The sequence below is a fragment of the Tetrao urogallus genome (genome assembly GCF_951394365.1).
Source record: "Tetrao urogallus genome assembly, chromosome: 3".
NCBI lineage: Eukaryota > Metazoa > Chordata > Aves > Galliformes > Phasianidae > Tetrao > Tetrao urogallus.
This window is the reverse complement of record NC_136815.1, coordinates 64,355,069-64,377,153: the sequence shown is the minus strand read 5'-3', so window position 1 is coordinate 64,377,153 and position 22,085 is coordinate 64,355,069. Positions and strand designations below refer to the sequence as shown.

Below are 22,085 nucleotides of genomic sequence, written 5' to 3'. Positions count from 1 at the left end.
CCCATGAATGGAACTGCAGGCGATAGATACATGGCTGACTTTCTAGCTTCATTCTCCTGCTAGTGTTTGTTGACAAAATTGATTTCTGAACTGTTCTTCAAGGGAAGCACTTCTGGACATAGCTCACTATATGTAATTTGGGTGATAGGTAGGCAGTTTGATATGATCTCAGAAGAGAGGGGGAGAGAGACTTTCAAGATGAGTATCAGTGTACCCCTATTTTGTTCTAGAAGTCTTCAGATTTTGATATTCCTTGAACTCAAAAAAGGCAGCTTGTGTCAGCATAATGCTGTCTACTCTTTAGCATATATTAGGATCTCCAAAGACACTACATCTTTCAGCTATGTGTGGAATATTTCTGGTGTGCAGAGGATTCAGAATTCTTTTGAATGCTGCTTTTGTAGGTTTACATTCTCATTTTCTCAGGCATTTCTGATGTCTTCCCTGACTGTATCCTTAGTAGGATCTTAAGTGTAGCTTCGTGATAACAAAACATTAGTGGTCCTTTTCGTATTTCAGTCAGTTTCTTTCTCCACCTAAGCTGTTGGAGTTGAACCTTCCTGGTCACTGCACTTTTTGGTCTTCCAGGGAAAAGTCTAGAATGGCTAGTTAAGGAAGCTGAAGACATTTGTATGTATTTATGTAGTCATCGTGGACCATTGCAGAATGAGAAGTTCAGAATCTCACTGTACAGTACTATGCTAGTTCCAGAATACCTAAGGTTGTACCCCAGTTATACTCAAATTTTGTCTTGACTTGGAAATATTCTTGTGTTACACCATCAAACTAACAGCTGTAGTCAGATATACACCACTATTTGCCCAACTCCTAGCCAGCTCTCTAAAATTTTGATTCTCTCACAGGCAATGCCAAGAGTAGAGTTGTAAGTAAGACATTTAAAGAGACAAAGTCTGCACAGAGCTGTTCACAAATCAAAGTCAGACTTTTAAATTCTCTTTTTATAGAAGAGGGAAAAGGGTAAACTGCTAATTGTGTTTTAATACTTTTAAAGGGGATTGAGTATGCATGGACTATTTATTAAACATATTATGCTAACATTTATGTGCAAGTTTTATTTATGCATAGATGGTTGTTTAACCAACTACACATTTAAAATCATTTGTGAAATTGTAAAAGCTTAACTCCAACAAAATGAAGGAAAAATATATATATTTTTTTTTTTTACACTAAAATTATATAAAATGAAGTGGAATAGCGTGATACTGAAGATGCATTCCTCAAAGCTAGTTCAAAAATGTGTGTTGTTGTAAAGAGAAGGCATGGGCATTGTTAGTAATCATCATTCTTTGTGTGGGTGTCACAGAAAAAAGAATAGGCACTCAATGTGCAGCAGTCTTCGGAAAACATTGCGACTTTTGTTATTTTGGCTTATGGTGTTTTTGGATTAATCCACTACCTGCTCCCTAGAGAACTGACCTGTTTCAGCTACATTCCATTGTGATACTATTTGCCTCATACGATCATTTTGTTCATGAAGAAAGTCTCATTGTACATCAGGCAATCCAAAGATGATGACAAGTCCATTTTGCAATATTGCAGTGACAAGTAGTAGAAGGAAAAAATGAGCATGACTTGGTCACTGTAGTCACCTGACACAAAATTTAGCACAGAGGGAATTTGGGAAGTATGCAAAACTAACATGCGTGCCTGTTTTCATCACTCTTGCATGGCAATTTCAGCATTCATAGAATTGTGAGCTGCTTGACGTGAATATGAGTGGATGCTCTTCAGTTCCTTTGCCGCATGCAGAGAATATTTGCATGTGAATATCAGATGTTTTAGCTAAAAAAATAAAGAAGAATGAAGTTCACTGTCAGTGATAAAGCAGGGAAGAAGAAACCAGGTGTGCTATCAACAGTATTCGCCACATTGCCAACTGATAAAAAGCTCAATGTATAACATATGCCAACCAATTGGAAACTAAATTTGTGCCATATGCCAAGCATTTGAAAACTTTGTTCAGTTTTGATGTGGCTACTCTGAAGTAAATGTGCATGAAAAAACCATATGTTTTTTGTCAAACAGATGTGTGTCAGTGCCATTTCCAGACTGTGCCATTTCATTGTGTTAATAAAACTAATATTGTATTTTTTTTTTTTTGTTGAAGTGTTCCTCATCAGGTGAAAAAAGAATTCCTCCAGAAACCAAAGAAAATTCAACCAAAAAAGCCACAGTCTCTCTCCTTTTTGCTTTTTACAAGATCTCTTGCTTCCTGACTCTGTCTAGGCACTGAATTTTCAATGTCATGGGTGGGATGCCCATTTTCTGCTGGTTCAAATCCTTATGCAAGTCCAACACTCCAGCTGTGGAAGTATGTATAAGAACAGTGGATTGGCTCCAGACAGTAGGCAAAGGGGTTTGCCAGGCCACTCTTGTGTGCAACGCTGTCGTCATACAACATTCATCAATCTGTTGCTCATAATGTTAAGCATGCCATGGACTTGCTTTTTATTTTTTTTCCATAAGGCACTTGTACAGTTTTCACATCGTTCTCATTTAGATGGGTGAGCCTGACACAACTCTGCTGTTAAGTGCATCTCTTTCTCCCATTCTCTCCACCAGTGAGTGCCAGTGAACCCGAACCAGAGACAGAGACAGAACCAGAAGCAGAGCAGGAGACTGAGGCAGAGCCTGAGCAGGGAACGGAGACACCCAAGGAAATAGAGGCTACAGAGGTGGGACCAGAGAGTGAGGTGGAGCAAGGACCAGAGAGAGAGCCAGAAGAAAGTGCAATACTCAGTGAAAAAGAGAGGCAGAATGAGGAAGTGAATGAAAAAGACAACTGCTCTGCATCCAGCATATCCTCAGCAAGCAGCACTTTAGAGAGGGAAGAGAGAGAGGACAAGTTAACCAGTGACAATGAAACTGGTAAATTGAAGTTTTTTCAATAATGAAGGATTTCTGGTGGGAAAAAAAAGTGTAAAATTTGCAGCTCTGTTGTTTTGTTAATAAGCAAACAAACCCTTTGCTCCTGATTGAAGATTTCCTTTTCAGTGGCCAGGTCGGTGTCTTTTCCCTGCTTGGAAATCCACAGACTTTAATGGGGCTAACCCTAACCATTTTCTTCATTGAGACCATTTTCTTCCTTAAGATTAATGTAGTAACTGTTGAATCATGATGTTGAAGTGACTCTACCCCCCAAGGAGTTGTCTTTTCTACACCTCAAACAATGAGATAAGAAGCCTTGCTGATACAGTTTTTCATGAGATTACAAACAACTTTTCACATGCCATTAACTTTTAATTCAATAGGAAGAGAAATAAGGGCTGAGCTCTTTATTCCATCCTTCCAATTTTCCTGTCTTAGGCTTCAGAAAGCAGAGAGAGATACATAGGAGCTGCAGACTATAGTTCTAGGCTACAACCTTCCTTAGCTCAGGTGGAGAAGGCCCCTAAAATACACATTGTCTTAGACTGCAGCTCTGTAGCAACCAGTGTTTCTGGTTTCGTGCAAAGGGTAGCCCAGCCTGGAAAACAACTTAAGAATCCGAAGAACCAGTTTTCTGCCCTGGAGAGATAATTATGACCAGAGATAGTCATGCCATCCAGGCAGGGAGTAAAAGACATATTTTGACCTTCATTGATTAATTATACTTTTCCTTTTTCATTCATTTGTTTGTTTGCTGACTTTTGTAAAGAGGTTAAGGAATAAGTGTTATTAGGGCACTCCCAAGTCTTCTTAGGGCTCAACAGTGGAAAACATTGTCCTAAGTGCTTTAAATTCTAGATAAGAAAACAAAAATTGCTATACAGTGTGAAACAACCTCACTTCTTACTGAAAGAAAAGAGATGACTCAGTAACGAGGATTACCTCATAGTAGTGAATTTTCAGATTATGATGTTTATGTTTAAACACTATCACTTTTTTTCTGGAAGCATTAAGTTAATTTTGTTCTAAATTTAAGAACAATCTTCTTTTCAACCAGCTTTAAGATTAAATTAAATGAGGCACTTAGAATGTTGTTCTACTCTTACAGACAGTAAATGAGTATATGCATAGGAAAGGCATGATGGATATGATAGATGAGAGATATTATTGCACTGTGACAAAGTTCAAGATCTGCCAAGTGCAAATAAAGGAGAATAGGTTACAACTTTCCCCAGATCCTGATCCTTTCTCTCTAAATAAATGCATATGCTTTTTTTTGTTAAAAGCTAAGAAATGTACCCTGGTAATCAAATAACAGCATCTTAAAATTGACATATGTTATCAGTAGGCCAAATATTTATTAGGCTGTGCTATGAAGTAGTTCTCATGTAGCAAGTCGTTTGAGTTCTACTAGATAAGGAGAATCAGAAAGCAAAGGGAAGCACTGGTTTCCAGCAGCTATCAGATTCCCAGCTGTTATTTTACCATTGGTTCTATTCAGGTGCATTAAGGGCAAAGAAATAAAGCCTTTGGTCCCAACTTCTTGGCCAGCCTTGCTGCTGAACCTGACTTCTTATAGTTCTCATTTCTCTAATGGCATTTCACAACTTTATCTCTGTGGATGGAGGGAGAGAAGTGAGAAATTAGATAGCAAGAGCAGGAGTATTCATAGCAATAACATTTGAATAAATAGGGGAAATGCAGATCGACTAAGAGACCCCATCTTAGTGATTTTGTCTGGGGTTTTTTGATGAGAGTACATGGATAGCTGTCATAGTAAGAAAGCAAATCAACTGATAGTTCAAGTGCAAAGTTCTGCATCTGGATTTGGGCAATCTTAAGCGCAGATGTAGGTTGGGCAGAGAATGGCTTGAGAGCCACCCTGAAGAGAAGGATTTGGGAGTGCTGATTGTTGAGAGAATCAACACGAGCCAGCAGTGTGTGCCTGCAGCCCAGAAGACCAGCCATATCCTGGGTTCCATCAAGTGAAGCAGATTGAAGGACATGATTCTGCCCCTCTGCTCTCGTGAGACCCCACCTGGAGTACTGTGTCCATTTCTGGAGCCCCCACCACAAGAAGGACATGGAGTTGTTGAAGCAGGTCCAGTAAAGGGACATGAAGATGATCAGATGCCTGGAGCACTCTCCCTATAAGGATTGGCTGAGAGAGTTGAGGCTCTTCAGCCTGGAGAAGAGAAGGCTCCAAGGAGACCTTAAAGCAGCCTTCCAGTACCTGAAGGGGGCTACAGGAAAGCTGGGGAGGGACTTCTTATAAGGGCAGGTAGAGATAGGACGAGGGGAAATGGGTTTAAACTGGAAGAGGGTAGATTTAGACTAGATATTAGGAAGAAATTATTTACTGTGAGAGTGGTGAGACACTGGAACAGGTTGCCAGGTGAGGTTGTGGATGCTCCCTCCCTGGAAGCATTCAAGGCCAGGATGGATGGGGCTGTGAGCAACTTGGTCTAGAGGGAGGTGTCCTTGCCTGTAGCAGGCAGGTTGGAACTAGGTGATCTTAAAGGTCACATCCAACCCAAACCGTTCTAGGATTCCATGATTCTATGATAGCAGAAACCTTAAAAGATATTTAAAACTCTTTAAGTATTGAAGACATCAGGAACATATGAGAAATAAACATGAAATGGAAGTATAAGTGAAAAGGCAACTGCAAGGTATAAATTGAAACCTTTAACCAAAACTGGCCAAAAGGAAGGATAACAATAAAAATAAAATGTTTAAGAAGTAGAATTTTTAAGAATAAAATGTATAAAGACTATGGGGAACAGAAAGAATCTGATAAAGAAAGTACATAAATTGTGAAGAATTATCTTTGTCCATATTTAACCACTTCATCTTTTGCCCTTTGGAAAAAAAGCACCATAATTTTTTGTCACATTATTGAAAGTGATTAACAGTATTGTATTTAGGAAAATGTAATCTAAGATGCTTGCATCATTTATTTTTACAAATTGACTGCTGTGGTTTGTTGTTTATAGTGCTGTCTTAAACAGATTGTTCTGTAGATTATAGTTTTAAAAAGCAGTAGTCGGAAAAATAAAGCTTCATTACAGTGAGATTCTAAATGGCTGTGATGTGGGAAGAAGGCTATTACGTTTTCAATTCCATCATATGCTACAGAAGGGTAACAGCATCTGATGAGAAAATTTTCAGAAATCACTAGAAGACTTTATTTAGGTGCATGTATTCTTAAAAGTAACTTTGAAAATCTTGCTCTTATGATTCCACTCACAAAGTTGCTCTGAGAGCTGTACCCTGGGTATGCAGTCAGCTCTGTGATTCAAGTAGCCCTTGTCATGAAGACAGACCAGGCACCAGCCAAGAGATTCAAAGTGCAGCCAGATGTGAAGAGTGTCCTCCCCTAGCAGTCAGAGAGGGAGGAGGGGAAGGAGGAAGCAGTTACATCTTGACCTTGAAGTCAGGCAGGTAAATTTCCTCTCTTGAGGAAGTTTTCCTTCCAATTTATGGATTGATCTGAAGTATGACAGCAACCTGTCTTTTGACATGGTCACAATATTTAAATCCCACTTTGGATTGCAAAATATTCTGAGCATTTATGCACTGTGTAAAATGAGCTGGGATAGGAAGTACGAAATTAAATCTGACAGATTTCAGAAGAAGCCCAAAATCTCAAAATCCTGAGTTATGAAGTCCCTCCTGAGCTAAACCAATTATTTTCTGCTGCTGTTCCTTCTTTGAGAAGTACTCCCAACCCACTGGGATTGAGTCATATATCAGCACTCTCACTAATAGCAAAATTTCTGAACCTGTTGCTTACCCAGTTTCAGAGTAGTTGTGCATGCAACCCTAAAACATTTTTCTTGTGGTGGGGAGCATTCTTGATGCTCTGGCTCCCTTCTCCTGACTTTTCCCATCTGTGTGTGTGTGTGATTGCAGGTCCATGGTCCCAGACCATTCAGGATGCTGGCGTGAATGAGCAGTGCAGCAACATCCTCAACAACAAGCGGTTTATGCTGGACATGCTGTATGCGCATAACAAAAAGCCCAAGGATGAAGAGGAGAAGGAGCTGGAGGCGAAGGAGGAAAAGAAGGAGACGGAGGAAAGTGAGGAGTCCCTCACTAGTCTAGCCAGTAGGATCTCTATCCTTCAGGCCACAAAGCAGGCCAAAGATGAAAGTGTCAAAAAGATGGAGATTGGAAACCTGGACAACCAAGGCAGCGTGAAAGCCTTTGCGGAAAAATTCAATAGTGGTGAGTTGGCCAAGGGGACAGCCTTGCCTGAAGATGAAATCAGTGAACAGGTCCCTGAGAAAACACCAGCGCAACCAAAGAAGGAATCTGACTACATCTGGGATCAACTCATGGCTAATCCTAGAGAACTTAAAATCAAAGACATGGATTTTACAGACTTGGGGGAGGAGGATGATGTAGATGTGTTGGACATGGATATGGGTCCTGGGGACTCCCTTGTTCCCCCTCCTCCGCCTCCACCTTCTTTCCTGGGTTTGCCTCCTCCACCACCTCCCCCACTGTTTGGATGTCCGCCTCCACCTCCACCCTCTGCTAATTTATTGGCTCCTCCTCCGCTGTTCAGCACTCCTCAGGGTTTAGGGTCACCCCAGGTTTCTAGGGGTCAGCCAGCATTTATAAAGAAGAAGAAAACCATCCGTCTGTTTTGGAACGAGGTACGGCCATTTGAGTGGCAGTGTAAAAACAACAAACGCTGCAGAGAATTCCTGTGGTCGAAACTGGAACCCATTAAGGTAGACACTTCCAAACTGGAGCATCTCTTTGAGTCGAAGTCCAAGGAACTGCCTGTCACAAAGGTACAGCTCATATTCAGCTCACTCTTATTTTGCTATTGTATTGGTATTCATTTTGACTTAAATGTAGATGATTTATGCTGTTTATATGAAAACAGTGGAAATTACAGGATGTGTTTCTAGCTTGGTCTATGACAGAAGATATTCCATAACCTGAAACTAGAAAATGAGACACAGTGGTGTCTGTGCCAGGCCTGTCCTCTTGTCTCAGGTCTATCAGTTCAGGGATATCACTTCAGGTGGGAATACCAACAAACTATACATTGATGCAGTTGTAGTTTAGTGCCAGACCAGGTATTTGAATATGAAGTATTTTCTGTTACATTTATCTAAAGGTCAGAGCATGATGATTCATATCTGTATTTGACAGTTCTTCACTTGGTAATATTTTCCTAATCATTGCATAGGAAGTTTAGAATATCAGATTTGTTCTGCAACAAAATGCCCACTCACGTACTTTATTTTGCAGGATTGCTTTATAAGCTAGACCAAGTTTACAGTTAAACTCTGCAGGATTTTGTGAGGAAGGGCAGTTTTACTATTTTATTGAAAAATAGTGGTAAACAGGCATACTTAAAATCCTTAATTTGGACAGTAGGGCTATCCAAATTTTAGGATTGAAGCTGGTGCAGGAAATATCTCAACAACTAGGATCTCCTGATACTTAGCATTGTTATGAAATAAATTCATGAAAGCTGTTTTCACTGCTGTTTAACATTGAACTTGGCAACACAGAAAAATCCCTTATATTTACATTCAGTAGGAATTAGGTATTAGTTGAAACATTTGTTTTTCATGGCTTCATAAATTCACTTCTAATCAGAGCAGTTAATATCAGGAAAACGACTTGCCTCTTCAGTTAAAATGCTAGTGAAATATACCCATCTCTCTTCGTTAAAATAAATAAATAACTTGCTTGTATGTTTTATAGTGACATAAAAAATAACCCGTACCCGTAAGTGAATGGCAAACAATGGGTGCATGAATATATGACTCACCTAGATCTTACTTATCACTGTTCTAAATTGAACTTTTTGTGATTCAAAAACAATTGTCATACATGCATTGCTTATAACTTCGAAATGTGTGGCATAGCACCTTAAAAACATATTCAGCTGATAGTTCATTTGGCAGATATTGAGATTCATTTCTTTCTCTCATTCCTTTTTTGGTGAGGAAGGAATGTTGGTGACATGGTAGTGTGTTACTTCTCATCTCTCTCCCTGTAAATACAAATCTGCCACAGATGGTTCATAGATGGAAAGAATGAGAACATTTTCTTAGATCGATGAAGCATTTAATTCCTTGAATTTAATGTGGAATTATGACATATTTGCCTTTTCCAAACTTTAGCTGTGTGCTAAATGCCAATATTGGAATGGATTTGTCTGGTCGATTCTTAGGTTCTATTCTCACCTGAATTTTGATAAAACGTTTAATTATTGGAATGTGAACTTGTTTACTTCTCCAGTCGTTTGTCAGTTATGTTCCCAAACAACTTCTGGGCATTCTCCCCACCATATGCGCTCTTCCCAAACCTGCCTGGACTGCCTGATGTTTTGGCACAGCTTTTGGCTCCTAACTGAAAGATGAGTGAGCAGGTTTCTTTGAAATCAGTGCAAGTCTGAGGAATGATTTAGGTGACTGCTTTCCTCTTGGACACTAATACTGCTCTCTGCATGAGACATTATACTTTTGGCTTGCTTTCCATCCCGTCCTGTAACACAGACATAGCGTATCATTGTCTCGGTACAGAAAACAATGATGACTGAAAATTATACCAGTGGAGCTCCACACCAGCTTCTGAGAGTCTTGTGTATTTTTGGTGAATACCAGCAAATCTTGCAGGGCATGAGATGGTCCTTAGATCAAGTCAGAGTGGGAATAATTAAGCAGACCACTGAATCCATAGAGGACTTGAGGTTTGGTATGAAGATTGCACTCAAATTAGGATAACTCTCGCTTTTTCCAGACTGCTTGGTTTATTTCCAGGAAGTACATTCCCCGTTGTGTCTAGTTTCTTGTGTCCAATGGCTGCAATCCAAAACAGGTTTATTCTATAATATTGTAAAGTCTGACTCACAGCTCAGTTAGTTCAGCTGAAAAAAAAAAAAAGAGCACTGAGCAACAAATCAAAAGTCAGACCTCCAGATTTCATAGCAGTAGATGCAAGCAGGTGCATGAAAAAGGAATAGTCCAGAAGGATAAGAGAAGCGAAGCCAGAGTGTGTGTTGGAGTGGGGGTTGGGGGTCTTTGGCTCTCTCCTGTGCATGTGATTTTATCCAGCTGTAACCAATTTTATTCCAGTTTCTAATCCTTCACTGTGATTTCCACAACACACAGCTATAAACAGCTACTTCCTGGCTTATGAGAAGTTTTTCATTAAACACAATAGACTACAATAAAATAAAACAGATTTTAAATTGTAGGATATAATAGGGGAATTTAAGGTAGAGGGGTAGTTCTTGATTTTAGGAAAGGAATTCCTCTTTGGGCAGTATGCACATTGATTATAGTTGGTGGAGTAGTTTTTTGTTGCAGAATGCCTATTTTCTGAATTGGAGGACCACAACATTTTATTAGTGGCTAGAAGGAGTGATCAGGTACCCCTCCAAACAAGCCTAGAATTTCTTTCCTTCACATACTGCCAAACAAAAGCAGGTATTTCGGCAAAGTACATCAAACTGTTAATTTTTCTGTAACAAGAAATTCAGTAGTTGCATACACTACTGAATCGAAAGTTACTGCCCAACCCTTCTGAAATCTGTGTGGTTCTGCAAGTCATTGAAAAGTATTATTTTGCTGATTCATCTATACCCAGTGGGAGTATCAGTCATCATGTGGCCACAGGCAAAAAGCAAGCAAGAGTGAAAAATTAAGGAACTTATTTTCACATGCACGTGTGTATGTGTGCCTAGATACATACTCCCAGTAAAAATGGTTGTTGTAAGGTGAATAAATGCTAAGGTTTGTCATAAGTGTGGAACAACTTTTCTGAAAAATATTATCTGTTTGATATCCTTAGCAAAGTAAGTGGCAGCTGAATAATTCTTTTTCAAATTCCCATGTTAAATCCTTGCTAGTTAAGATAGAAACAAAAAGAAATTGCCATCTCGTTATTAAGGGATTTCCCAAGTTTTTCTGCACTATTGATGCACATAGTTCTACAAGTTTAAACAGGAGAGAGATTTCTATCTTGGTGCTCTTATATAAAATTGAGCACTGAGAAAGTGATAGACATTCTTATGCGTGCTTAATTAAAGCAGATAGGTGGTTTTTAGACTACATTCTCACCGAACCACAGGTTACCTTCTGTGAGACTGCTGGTGTTTTTGAGTAACCTATCTTGTCTGCCAAGCCTTCAGTAAAAGGCAACAGCATCTGGCCAGTTAGCTCTTATAAAAGTCTAAATTCACTGCAGTTCTTGGTACGTTGTAGGAATGATTCCACCACCTGATTTATATTCCATAATACAATAACCAGCAGCTCAAGGCTATGTATTGGCACTTTGAGATGTGAAATCAAGTGCACTAATGAACTAATAAAACGCATTCTGAAATCGCTTAATATTACAGCAGAAATTGGTAGCTGTAACTCATTGTAGTAGTCAGGCACTTACATCTGTGTGATTTAATTGCAGACCAAAAGGAATTCTTTTCCTAGTGTTAGGATAATAAAGTTTAAACAAGTAAAATCTTCTTCTTCATCCTTTTGTTCATTCTGAAGGGATTTCTTTGTAACCTAACCTTCATCCGCAGAAGGGATTTAAATTCTCATCTGCCACTGTTTTTGTAAAGAATTACTCCAGATTTTCATACTCAACATTGCAGCTGTAGAACTGGAAAATACCTCTCCTGCTTATGTCCCCAGTAGAGCTCATCTGTCTCTCCTAACTCATTGCTGAGGAGGGATTGCACTGCTGTGATTGCAGTTATCCCAGCAGTTGGCATGGGATGTCCCACAAATTAATATGTCTCTCTTGACAAATTTAGGAACCTAAACACAGAGCTGCAGATCTGTGGCTTACTTACCCATACCGCATGTGAGAAGCCTAAATTTAACTCCTTTCCCCCAGTCTCTTCCTTTCTGCAAGGATTCTTCAGAGTGATTCTGTGCTGCAAAAATGGCGGTGTAAATACAGAGGAGTGCAGTACAGACTAAGAGGAAGCAGGCTGTGGTGAGCACCACTTGTTTTTATGTGGTCTTGGCCACTAACTGTGGTCTCAAGAAAGCAATTAATGGCCAGAAAGTAAAAATGACTGCTTTAAAGGAGAAGTGCTATCTCAGATCACTAAGCCAGCTCCCTAAGAGAAAGAGGTCTTATACTTAAAAAAGAAAAGGTTCAAGCAGGACTCAGAGATGCTTTGAAGCTGTTGACAGAAGAGCAGTTCTAGCAGAATAAAATGTCATCACAGTTGTCCTAAAATTTATCCTGTTTGTTCTGAAAGTGCCATTTCTTTATATTTTTTTAAAAAAGCAGTAACATCTCATTGCATGGTTACATATCTGCCATCCATGCTGTGCTGAAACATGGGCTTGTACACAGCGGAGCATGTCTCTACTTGCTTGCTTCATTGTGCTGGTCTTTTCCCTACATGGCAGTGCTTGGCAGCATCCCTCAACCCATCTCTCTTAGAGAAAAGGGAGGGAGAGAACAGAACACTTGCTTCCAAGCTTTGTGTGTTGAGAGAGAGCAAAAATGATGTAAGAAGCTGGATTGTGCTGTATGCTCTCGTTTTTTCTCTCTCAATACCCCCATATACAATGAGCAAATCCCTTGTAGCAACCTGGCACATGATATATTCAGTTGCCAAAGAGGCACCTTTTTGCACAATGTGAAGAGAGATTAAAAGGTGTGCTGTGTCATGAAAGTAAAGACAACATTCAGCGCTGTTTTGTCATAAATGGTTTGTAAGTCACTGTGTACAGTAAGTATGTGTTTTAGCATTAGAAGAACAGGGACATGGAGGAAAAAGAATTCACATTTATTTCAAGAATGAAGTGTAAAGCTTGTTAGTAGTTCTTTGGTATTTTGTCTTTGCTGTCATTTAAAATACGGTCATTTTTCATGAAGGTAAGCCTGAAAAAAGTTGTAAGGTAGAATACCCTTCCTTGTGCCTGAGGGAGAGCAGGCACCCCAGTGTCTCCATGAAGGCCTCTCTAGCTCCTTATCTTGTGTCCCAGGTGGATCTCCAGCACAGGACAGGCCCTGCAAGCCAGCAGAAACCACCCTGCCCCAGCTGGGCCAGCTGGGTGTCAGAGGTTCAGTGGCTGCTCCAAGTCCTGGAGCCCTTCAAGCAGCCCTGCCCTGGGCATCCGCAGGCTCCAGCAGCTCCGAAGCACAGGGAGAACCCTCAGCTCATGGTACAGCCTCTGGCCTTTGTCAGGCAGTTTCCCAAGGCTGGCGATAACCTGTGTGTCTTGTGCTCGTCTTCTTTGGTCAGTATCTGAGTCAGCTTCTATTAGTGGTTAAAAAGGATTTGCACTCACTGTCAGCACCCTTGCACAGGGGAAGTCTTTGGTAAAAGGAGTGACTTTAACAAACAGACTGGAGGGATAATTTTCTTCTTGTTCTCTTCTTGATCAAGAAAACTGCTGCAGATGGGAAGCGACAGGAAATCATTGTACTGGACTCAAAACGAAGCAATGCTATTAATATTGGCTTGACTGTGCTACCCCCTCCACGAACTATCAAGACTGCTATTCTGAATTTCGACGAATATGCCTTAAACAAGGAAGGAATAGAGGTAAGGAGCAGTCAGTGTCTTCAAGTCTGCATTTTCGATGTTCTGTTGTATTCAGTATTGCATATGGTATGGGCCAAATAATTAATGGAAGAGAGAAAAGATTGTATATTACATCATTACGGAGCTGAGTCTTGTTAAATCAGTGCAGTGTACTTAAGCAGATACTGGCCATTTGAAGTTGGGAATGGTAGACGTGGATTTCTCTGCTTTGCTTGTATCTAAACTTGAATAACAATCGTGTTAATTCCTATTGAGATTTTCAGAGGATTGCCCATTATTCTGAAGCTCAGTTTCTTATTACCTTTATTAAAGCTACTAAACTTGTAAACAGAGCAGATTCTGCATATATACTTTGGAAAAGTATCTGATGCTGAGCACTCATTAAGCACCAAAGAATAGACAGTAATTTTCTAAAGCTGATGCAACCAGTGCAGTTTAATAAAGTTCATGCCCAGCTAGCTGTTGGAGTCATTCTAGATTATATATCTAATGGAAAACAAATACAGTGACCAGTTCTGCTCAAAATAGCATTTTGATCTTACTGTTGTTTGAAGAAAAGCATTTGGTATAAAGATGATGTAATTTTTACCATTACATGTTAGACTTTGCAGATATTCTTAGCAAGATCCAGGATGAGCTCTGCTCATTATTCTTTTATGAAAACATTTTTTTTCTGTGGAGTGTAAAAGAAGCCTGCTGCTCCCCTCTTTTTGTTGTTTTGTATTTTATTTTGTTGTGGTTGTATTCATTTCAAATATTTTTTTGAATAAGCCTTTATCATCTAATATGAGTAATCTGCACAACTGCAAATTTCAACCAGTGGTTGAACTGCATAGGTCTTGTATTGATTCATAGTTACCTTTTAGTGGTTTGGCCCCCTTCCCACCTTCTGTGTGCTGACTACAGAAGAAAATGACAAAAGCTGATAGAATGGAAGTGGAGCTGCCAACAGTTTCATACAAAAGAAATACTAAAGACCAAATATTATCCTAACTAGAAGGCATGGCCTGTTACATTCCTACTAGAATATAACTTCTTCCCAAAGCTACATTATTTGCTGTATGCCTACCTTACTGATATTTTGTAGGTGATAAACCAGACTTAAAAATTAATTTTAGTGATCAACAAAAGTTGTTTTTCATCCCAGTTGGTTAGATTTTGATCTTTGGGGCAATTATGGTGACCACGAGTCTTACAGTGGCCAGTTACGTGACCGAGCTCCATGTATCTACCACTATACTTCGCAGTACTGAGCGTTCTAGATTGGAGAGAAGCACCCCTCCAGCCAAATCCAACTCTCATACCACCAGTTAGACCTCAATTTGCAAAAAGTGTTTACCAAGAAAGTCCTGCATAAAATGGCTGATAAAGCATCATCCTTTGAATTGCTACCTTACTTGGTTTGCTCAATAGAGGCTCAACTGCTCTGCTTACCCTTCCAGTGCCACCATTTGTAGCTGGTGTGCTCATCTGCCAACCAGCTGTAGTGTCCACAATTGGGAGTGCCTTGTTCCACCACACCCTTATTTGGGTAGCCTTTCCATTAGCTGCCAGAAACCCGTAATTTAATTTAAAATATATATAATAAATGCATGCAGCTTTAAATTTAAGATTTCAGAAAGCAGAAAATGCTGCATTGTTGATATACCTGCCCAGTGCTAAAGAAAACATAATTTCTGAGTGTTCTGAGTGTCCACAGCTTGAAGCTAAAGGATGTGAGTAATCCTGATGTGATCATTCAGGTATTTAAAACTGAGAGAGAGGATAAATAGACCTGAGTCCAGATACTTTCCGTGTTGAGGGATGAGGCCTTCATTAGTGGGGAAGATTGGTGTTCATGGAGGAAAAAAAATATTTTCTTCTAAATGCGTAGTTCCATTTTGATTTATGGTTTGTCAAGTTAAATGGCACAATGAATTCAGATTCCATTCCGCAATTCTCAATTTACAGATTTTTCTTATAGCACACCGTTGCAGAGTCAGAGAGACATGTAGCAAAACAGAGAGCTGGATTGAGCTACGTAGATTTAGACAAGAGGTACAAGAAAAAGCACAGAATTACATCGTCTTGCATCCTGCTGTTCTCAGTAGAGCCCTTCTGCAGTTTCCTGTACTGCTCCTTTGACCAACAGTGTGGATTAACTTTGTTAACCTCTTTTCCCGTTTTCATCTGTTCATCAGCTTTAGTATTAGAGTTAGATTGAAAGGAAGAGAGGATGTATATTTTAGATGTTTCATATTTTAGACCATGTGTTTGAAGTGCTTAGGTATCCCTGAGAACTGAGATGTGGTCTTAGAAAGACAGATGTAGTCAGTTTAGTATGCAGAGCAGGAGGCACTGTAGGGAAACATGCTTTCAAAGGAAGGCACAATGTGTGTCTATGAGCATGCGTCAATCCAGCTAAACAGTTTTTTTTGCCATCTTACATTTGCCAAAGTGGTTGTGCTTTCCTTTCTTTGAAAACTTGGCATCCATTGTGTTCAAACAACTTGGAATTCAGCTGCAAACAAAGAACTGGCTGCTTAGCATGGATGAAGGCTCCCTCAGAGTTAAGCAAAAAGGCAAGTTTAAAATCCTGGCATGTAATTTTACTTCAAGAAGAGTCCACCAGATCAGTCCTTGCTGTTGTCTTCAGTAAAGGACGCAAGTAGGTCTATCTGCTACTTAGGGAGCAAGAATAAAAATCAAATTATGCCAAAGAATATAAATAATTTAGCCAAGTAAAATGGGGGTAATGCTGTGAGGAAATTGATTGTATGCCTTGTTTTTTACAGTGTAGCTTTGTGATGCTGTGTATTACGTGGATGAGCATTGCTTTTAGTAAAACTACTTGAAATGAAAAAGCTGTCCATGGGCGCTAGGTCCTCCATAACCAAGCAGTTAAGTATTTTAAAGGCCATGTGTTTGGAGTGATTACATAGCCCTGAGATGTAAAAAGGGATAAGAAACGAGAGCTTAGTGTTACAAAGGTAGATGGGGACATTTATAAACAAACAAAATCCACAAAAGTTGGTTTTCAGAAATGATCAAAGTGTTTAAATTTGTTCTGATAGTTGCCACCTCAGTATGTTGGCTTTTGCAGTTTCCAATTGGGTTAGCTAATGCTTTGTGAAAGACTGGTGGGGTATTTCAAACTATGCTATTTTGCTTGACCTGGAAAAATGCCTTTTTTCACAAGTCTGGACAGAACACAGAATTGAATGAATAATACTTTGTTGGCTGTACTCTAACAGTCAGCATATCACTGCCCTCACAAGTTTCAGGCTTTACTTAATGGGAAAAAAGCTACCCTTTCACTCCTTGGAGAAAACAAAAATACTTTCTATGGCTTCTGTGAACAGCAATTGCATGTTGATGTATTTCAGAAGAGAGCTGAAGAAGTGGAGCAATCTGACTGAAACCATGGCTGTCAGTTTCTGATTTATAGAGATCATTGTAAAGCATTTTAGATGTAGTCCCTTTTCTGAATTGGATCTTTTTTAAAGTTCATATAAAAATTAGTGTGGGAAGCCTCGTATACTATGGTGTCATGAGCTCCACATTCTTTTAGATTTTCTATTCTATTCCTTTGTATGTATATATATTTGTTTTCTCCAAGTAATGAGTATCGAATATAATGAATGTTGAATATAAACCACTGATGTGTCTCATTAGTAGATGCCTGGAAAAATGAAGTGTGAGAGCTTTTTTGGATCTGAATCTTCTGTCGAGACTTGTCAAATATCAGATAACGTGTATTTGGTTATGTAGTTTATGAACAGATGGGCCTTTAGCCACAAAAAGCTTAGGGCACAATAACAACCAGATATTTCATTTCCTAATTTTTTTAGGTTACTATTTGACTAAAATCATACGTGAACGTTGAGCTACTCTTGCAACCTCATCAACAATGAGAAGCCCTATTATCTCTTGGAAAAGATAACTTAAGCGCCTCATTTCTGGAGAGGCCGTTAACAGTTTCTGATTCGGTCCTTCCTCACAGCCCTTTTTTTTTTTGCCCTTCTGCAACTGTGAGTCTGTCTTCCTAAAGATTGGAGGCAGCTTGTGCTGTGAACCCCCTCTGAGGTACCCACTTCATCCTGAATGTCTGAGGGATGGCCTGAGTCTTCCATGACCTTCACCCTCAGAGCCTTGTAAGGCCTTCCTCTGAGAAGTTTTTGGAAATTGTACCATAGGAGAGCAAAGTCCAGGAAATAACTAGTTTGATCCTTTCACTAAAAGTTCAAGGAGTAAAATAATCAGGATTGATGATCTAATGTGAATGAGATCCCCCCACCCCCCTTTTTTTCTTCATGTAAAGATTTGTGTACTGTTTTTCCTCAGAATTTTAATCTTTGACCGAAGCAATTTTTATGAGAATGCCTGCAGATGAAATATGTGTGTGATACAGCGTTGTGTCATGTTATAGGAGGATATGAGTGTAGGGCTTGCCGATAACCAGTCTTCTTTTAACCTGCCAAGAGACTATCATGCTGGGGAGAACATTATGAACTGATCATTGGATTCGAATCTATTTATGATTTAATGGTCATATTAGGTGCCAGTAACCTTCTTCCCTATTGAGTTTTTATTCTCTTTTTATTGTCAGTGATGTTTAAAAAAATAGTAAGAAAAATAATAAGAATCTGGCAGGTGTTTTTGGATCTGAACAAATGGTTCAAGTTAGTCATAGAGTGGAAATCAAAAATAAGAGCGTGTTCCTACTTGCTCAGGATCACACCAAGGATGCCAACCAGCAGGGTAAGAATTGTTTGTCTGAACAGACTGAAAGCTCTGGGGAGTAAATAGCTGCTATGGGGGTGGTTGCACTGCAGATGGTATGAGTCCTGCCAGCACATGGATACAGCTCTGATCCTATCAAAGCAATGCTTGCAGCAGCAGGAGTGATTCTTGTCATCTGGAACTACATCTACAGGCTCTTTTGTTTGGTGTTCCTTTTTTCACATAGTGCAGTGTACAGCACAGCAGACTTGCAGTACTTGGTCTCACAGCTCTCCAGTACATGGACTTGGATTTTTATCAGCTCCATTTGGCTCATTGTGCTTACATGAAGCACGAGGAGGAGGAGAGTCCCTTTGGAAGTAAAGCTTACTGTTCCATTTAGAAATGCCCGAAAGCAATGCAAAATCTCTGGAATATGGGCCCTGCACCACCACAAAATACTTGTGGGATCCCTGGGTAGCTGCCAAAAGCCCTAGTTATTTGTAGGAGGCAATTGAGAACACTGCTGAAGTGTTAGCCTTCAAAAATGCATGAGAAGCATTTTTACATCCATCACATGGCTACTGCTAAACTCACCATGTAGGGATGTTCCTGTGATCTTATTTGCAATTTTCCCTGGTTCACTCGGAGAAGCGTTAGCTTTTTGTTATTGTTTAAGATATATTTTTTTCAAAGGTTCTCTTTGAAAAAAACCCTCTTTCTGTGTGCTTAAGGCTCAGTCTCTCTTCTGTGAACTTTTTAAAATGATATTGGCAGAGTGCTGAGAAGCACTGTAAAAGCAGCTAGTTGAAATCTCTAGTTTGATGTTGTCACCTTAGTTACAGAGTTCAGCATCTGTGGGTGGATGGATACAATATCAACAAATACAATCAATTCTGAGCAGAACATTTTCCAAATAATACTGACAAGGGAAGGTAAAGTACTGAGGGGTATTCCTCCTCTTCTTTTTTTCATTGGGATAGGAATGGATTGAAAGTTCTTGTTTGTCATTAAGTAGAAGCTCATAGCTTTTTAACATATATGATTCCTCTAATCATGGGTGAAAGCCAGTGCATCTTATTGCAGCATTCAAGCAAGGAGGATTTATTTCTCTCTTAAAGTGAATGGCAGTGTCAGTAGGAAGAACTGCTTCTCTATTTATATTTATGGAAGCCTGCATATGAACTTGATCAGCAATAAGTTCCAGTTCAACAGATTGAAGATTGTTTGCTTGCTTCCCCTTATTAACATTATTTGCTTGCTTAACCCTTGTACCCTGCCTGACTGAGCAAGAAAATCCCTTGTTATCCACACTTAGGTGTAGCCCTGTACAAGGAGCTAGACAAATTAATGGTACTAATAAGGGACTGTTGTGGTAATTTAATAAGTTGGCTTTCATAGAACCATGGAATGGCTTAGGTTGGAAGGGACCTTAAAGTCCATCCATTTTCAATCTTCTGCCATAGGCAGGGCTACTACCTACCAAGTCAGGCTGCCCAGGGCTCCATCAAGCCTGGGCTTGAAGCTTTTGCTCTGAATATGGAAAACTGAGGATATATGTCCTGTGTAGTCTCCCTGTCTTCCTTCCTTCCATTATGAATCATATATGCTGAATGCAGATTTTAAAAATGTATTTTAATATAGATGTATTTTTCGAAAAGATAGTAGGCCTCATTTTTATTTCTTCTGCAGTGGTTCAGTGCTTGCTGATCAAGGACTTCTGCCACTGACACAGAAAGAAGCTTGTGTAAAACCAAAACAACCGAGTGTCAAACAAGCTTGAATGACGTCAAAATGAAGCTTATCAGTGTTTGCTGTGGATGTGTCTCCATACCACTATGCCCACCGCTTGTGCACATCTCAGCCCTCCACTGATGATTGCCTTTTATCTCCCTTTGCAGAAAATTTTGACCATGATCCCATCGGAGGAGGAGAAGCAGAAGATCCAGGAGGCACAGCTGGCGAATCCTGATGTCCCCCTGGGCAGTGCTGAACAGTTCCTTCTCACCCTCTCCTCCATCAGTGAACTCTCTGCCAGACTCCAGCTCTGGGCTTTCAAGTTGGACTATGAGATAGTGGAAAAGGTGAGACAAGCATGCGGAGGCTGAGGGAGACACTGTTCCAAGTCTTTGCTTAATCCTTCTCTGTCCTTACTGTATATTTTGACTGTGTATTTTGTGGAAATAGTTAATGAGTCACTTTTGTTTCAGTGGCTGACCAGGAAACAGCTGAAGTGATCCTTCATAGACTGTTCCTCCTATGAAAGAAAACTAGGCATTATGTCTTCCTTCCTTTAATTAGACAGTAATGACATTGTAACAAAGAAGAGGGCTAAATCCTGACCACATTTTTTCCAGATGTTGCTATTCAGCAAATGTATAGTTTCAGGCAGTAAGAATTTTTCTTTAGGTGAAGATTGAATGGACGACACAATTCACTAATGTATCGTGAGAGTACTGATCTTACATCCATTTAAACTAAGGAAAACACTGTTAATTAAAGTTATTTCTGTATGTAACTCTCAAAATTATAAACAAAAGATAAGAGCATCCTTCAAAAGTATTCTTTTCAATTCTATCAGGTCCTGTACCAGGACTACTGAATTCATGACACGCATGGAGTTGAGTGCACTTATGCATGCACATTGAACATTTACCTTACATTGTTTTTTATATTGACATTACATTTATACTTTACATTATGTCTCTCTGCCAGAAATTCAGGGCCAGTTCTTAAATTTGATTTCAAGTATAACTTATGGTTTTAAAAAAAAAAGGGCGGTGAGGATGTTATGTCATAGCAAAGGATACAAGATTTTTCCGCATTATCTATTTGTCTTCTCTAGATAAGAGGTGAATTTTAAAAGAGGGCAAGAATTACCATTTATTTTATTTACACAATGTCTAACACACCGTTTGGTTTGGTGTTGATTTTTTTTGTTGGTTTGCTTTGTGTTTTTTTACTACAGTAAACTGAGAAATTTGGAGTAATTATAAATACAAACTGTGTAGAAGAGCACTGAGCACTTGTACACTTTTGTACACATGAAAGCATACAAAATGGCCTGCTTGGAAGCTTTTTATGCATCCTCAGACTATTTTAAATGAACCTTTTAGGAATTATTTTTAAACAGTTTGCAAATTGATGCAGGCAAAATTCACATAAAAGTCTGTGTTTACAGCAGTTTTATAGCAATGCGATTTCATCTCTGTAATTCAACAAAACAAAAAAATTCTGAGTAGTAAATCAATTCAAGGAATTCTGTGCATTAGTTTATTGCTTTTAATTTAATTTGATAATGTCTTGGATTATTTAGCAATTCCCCTATGAAGTATGCATAACTTTGGTTACTATGCCATCTCTTAAATTATGTAGAATTTGACATACTCTCTAGTCACAGTAGTGAGAAGAAATGCATGGGGTTTTTTTTAATCTCTCTGCTTTTTTTTATGGTAAAATATCACTACAGATTTTGAACGACCCATTGCGTTTCCCTGACACAGTAAATTGTGCTGTTATTTTCCCTCTTGGTCTAAAATAACAGCTTAATTTTTGGCTTCTTAGCTCATAAAAAGTGTAGTAATTTGGGAAAAGAATGCTTCCCAGAGATGCTTAGAATTGCATTTGGTGATAGGAGCAACATGAACTGTTACTGTGCACATAAAATAAATAGCCCTGGCCCTCACACAAAGATAGACATAAACTCACTCATCTGAATTGCCTTCACTGTCTTCCTTTGAACTCTCTGGTGTAGTGCACTTCCCGAGGTAATGGAGCAGAATTTATGTTTTCAAGTCTTATCAGTTTACATACCTATTCTCAGATAACATGTGTGAATGGAACCTGCATTAAGTTAAAAGATGAAAATGAGACCCACTTTTAAAGCTTCATATTTGCAGTAGTTTTTTTAGTTACTTTGGTGTGGGCTTTTTGTTGTGGTTTTTTT

The 22,085-nt window shown here is 39.2% G+C and overlaps 1 protein-coding gene across 3 annotated transcripts in view; it reads left to right on the top strand.

Moving 5' to 3' along the window:
* Positions 1–22,085, top strand: part of FHOD3 (formin homology 2 domain containing 3) — a gene marked incomplete at both ends in the record, with an annotated part of 355,589 nt that overhangs the window by 295,922 nt on the left and 37,582 nt on the right. For all 3 annotated transcript variants that reach the window (XM_079533942.1, XM_079533941.1, XM_079533940.1), the window contains 4 exons: positions 2,584–2,889; positions 6,805–7,694; positions 13,280–13,438; positions 20,041–20,223. In XM_079533942.1, coding sequence (XP_079390068.1) covers positions 2,584–2,889; positions 6,805–7,694; positions 13,280–13,438; positions 20,041–20,223 — 1,538 coding nt within the window. The remainder of the gene's footprint in view (positions 1–2,583; positions 2,890–6,804; positions 7,695–13,279; positions 13,439–20,040; positions 20,224–22,085) is intronic.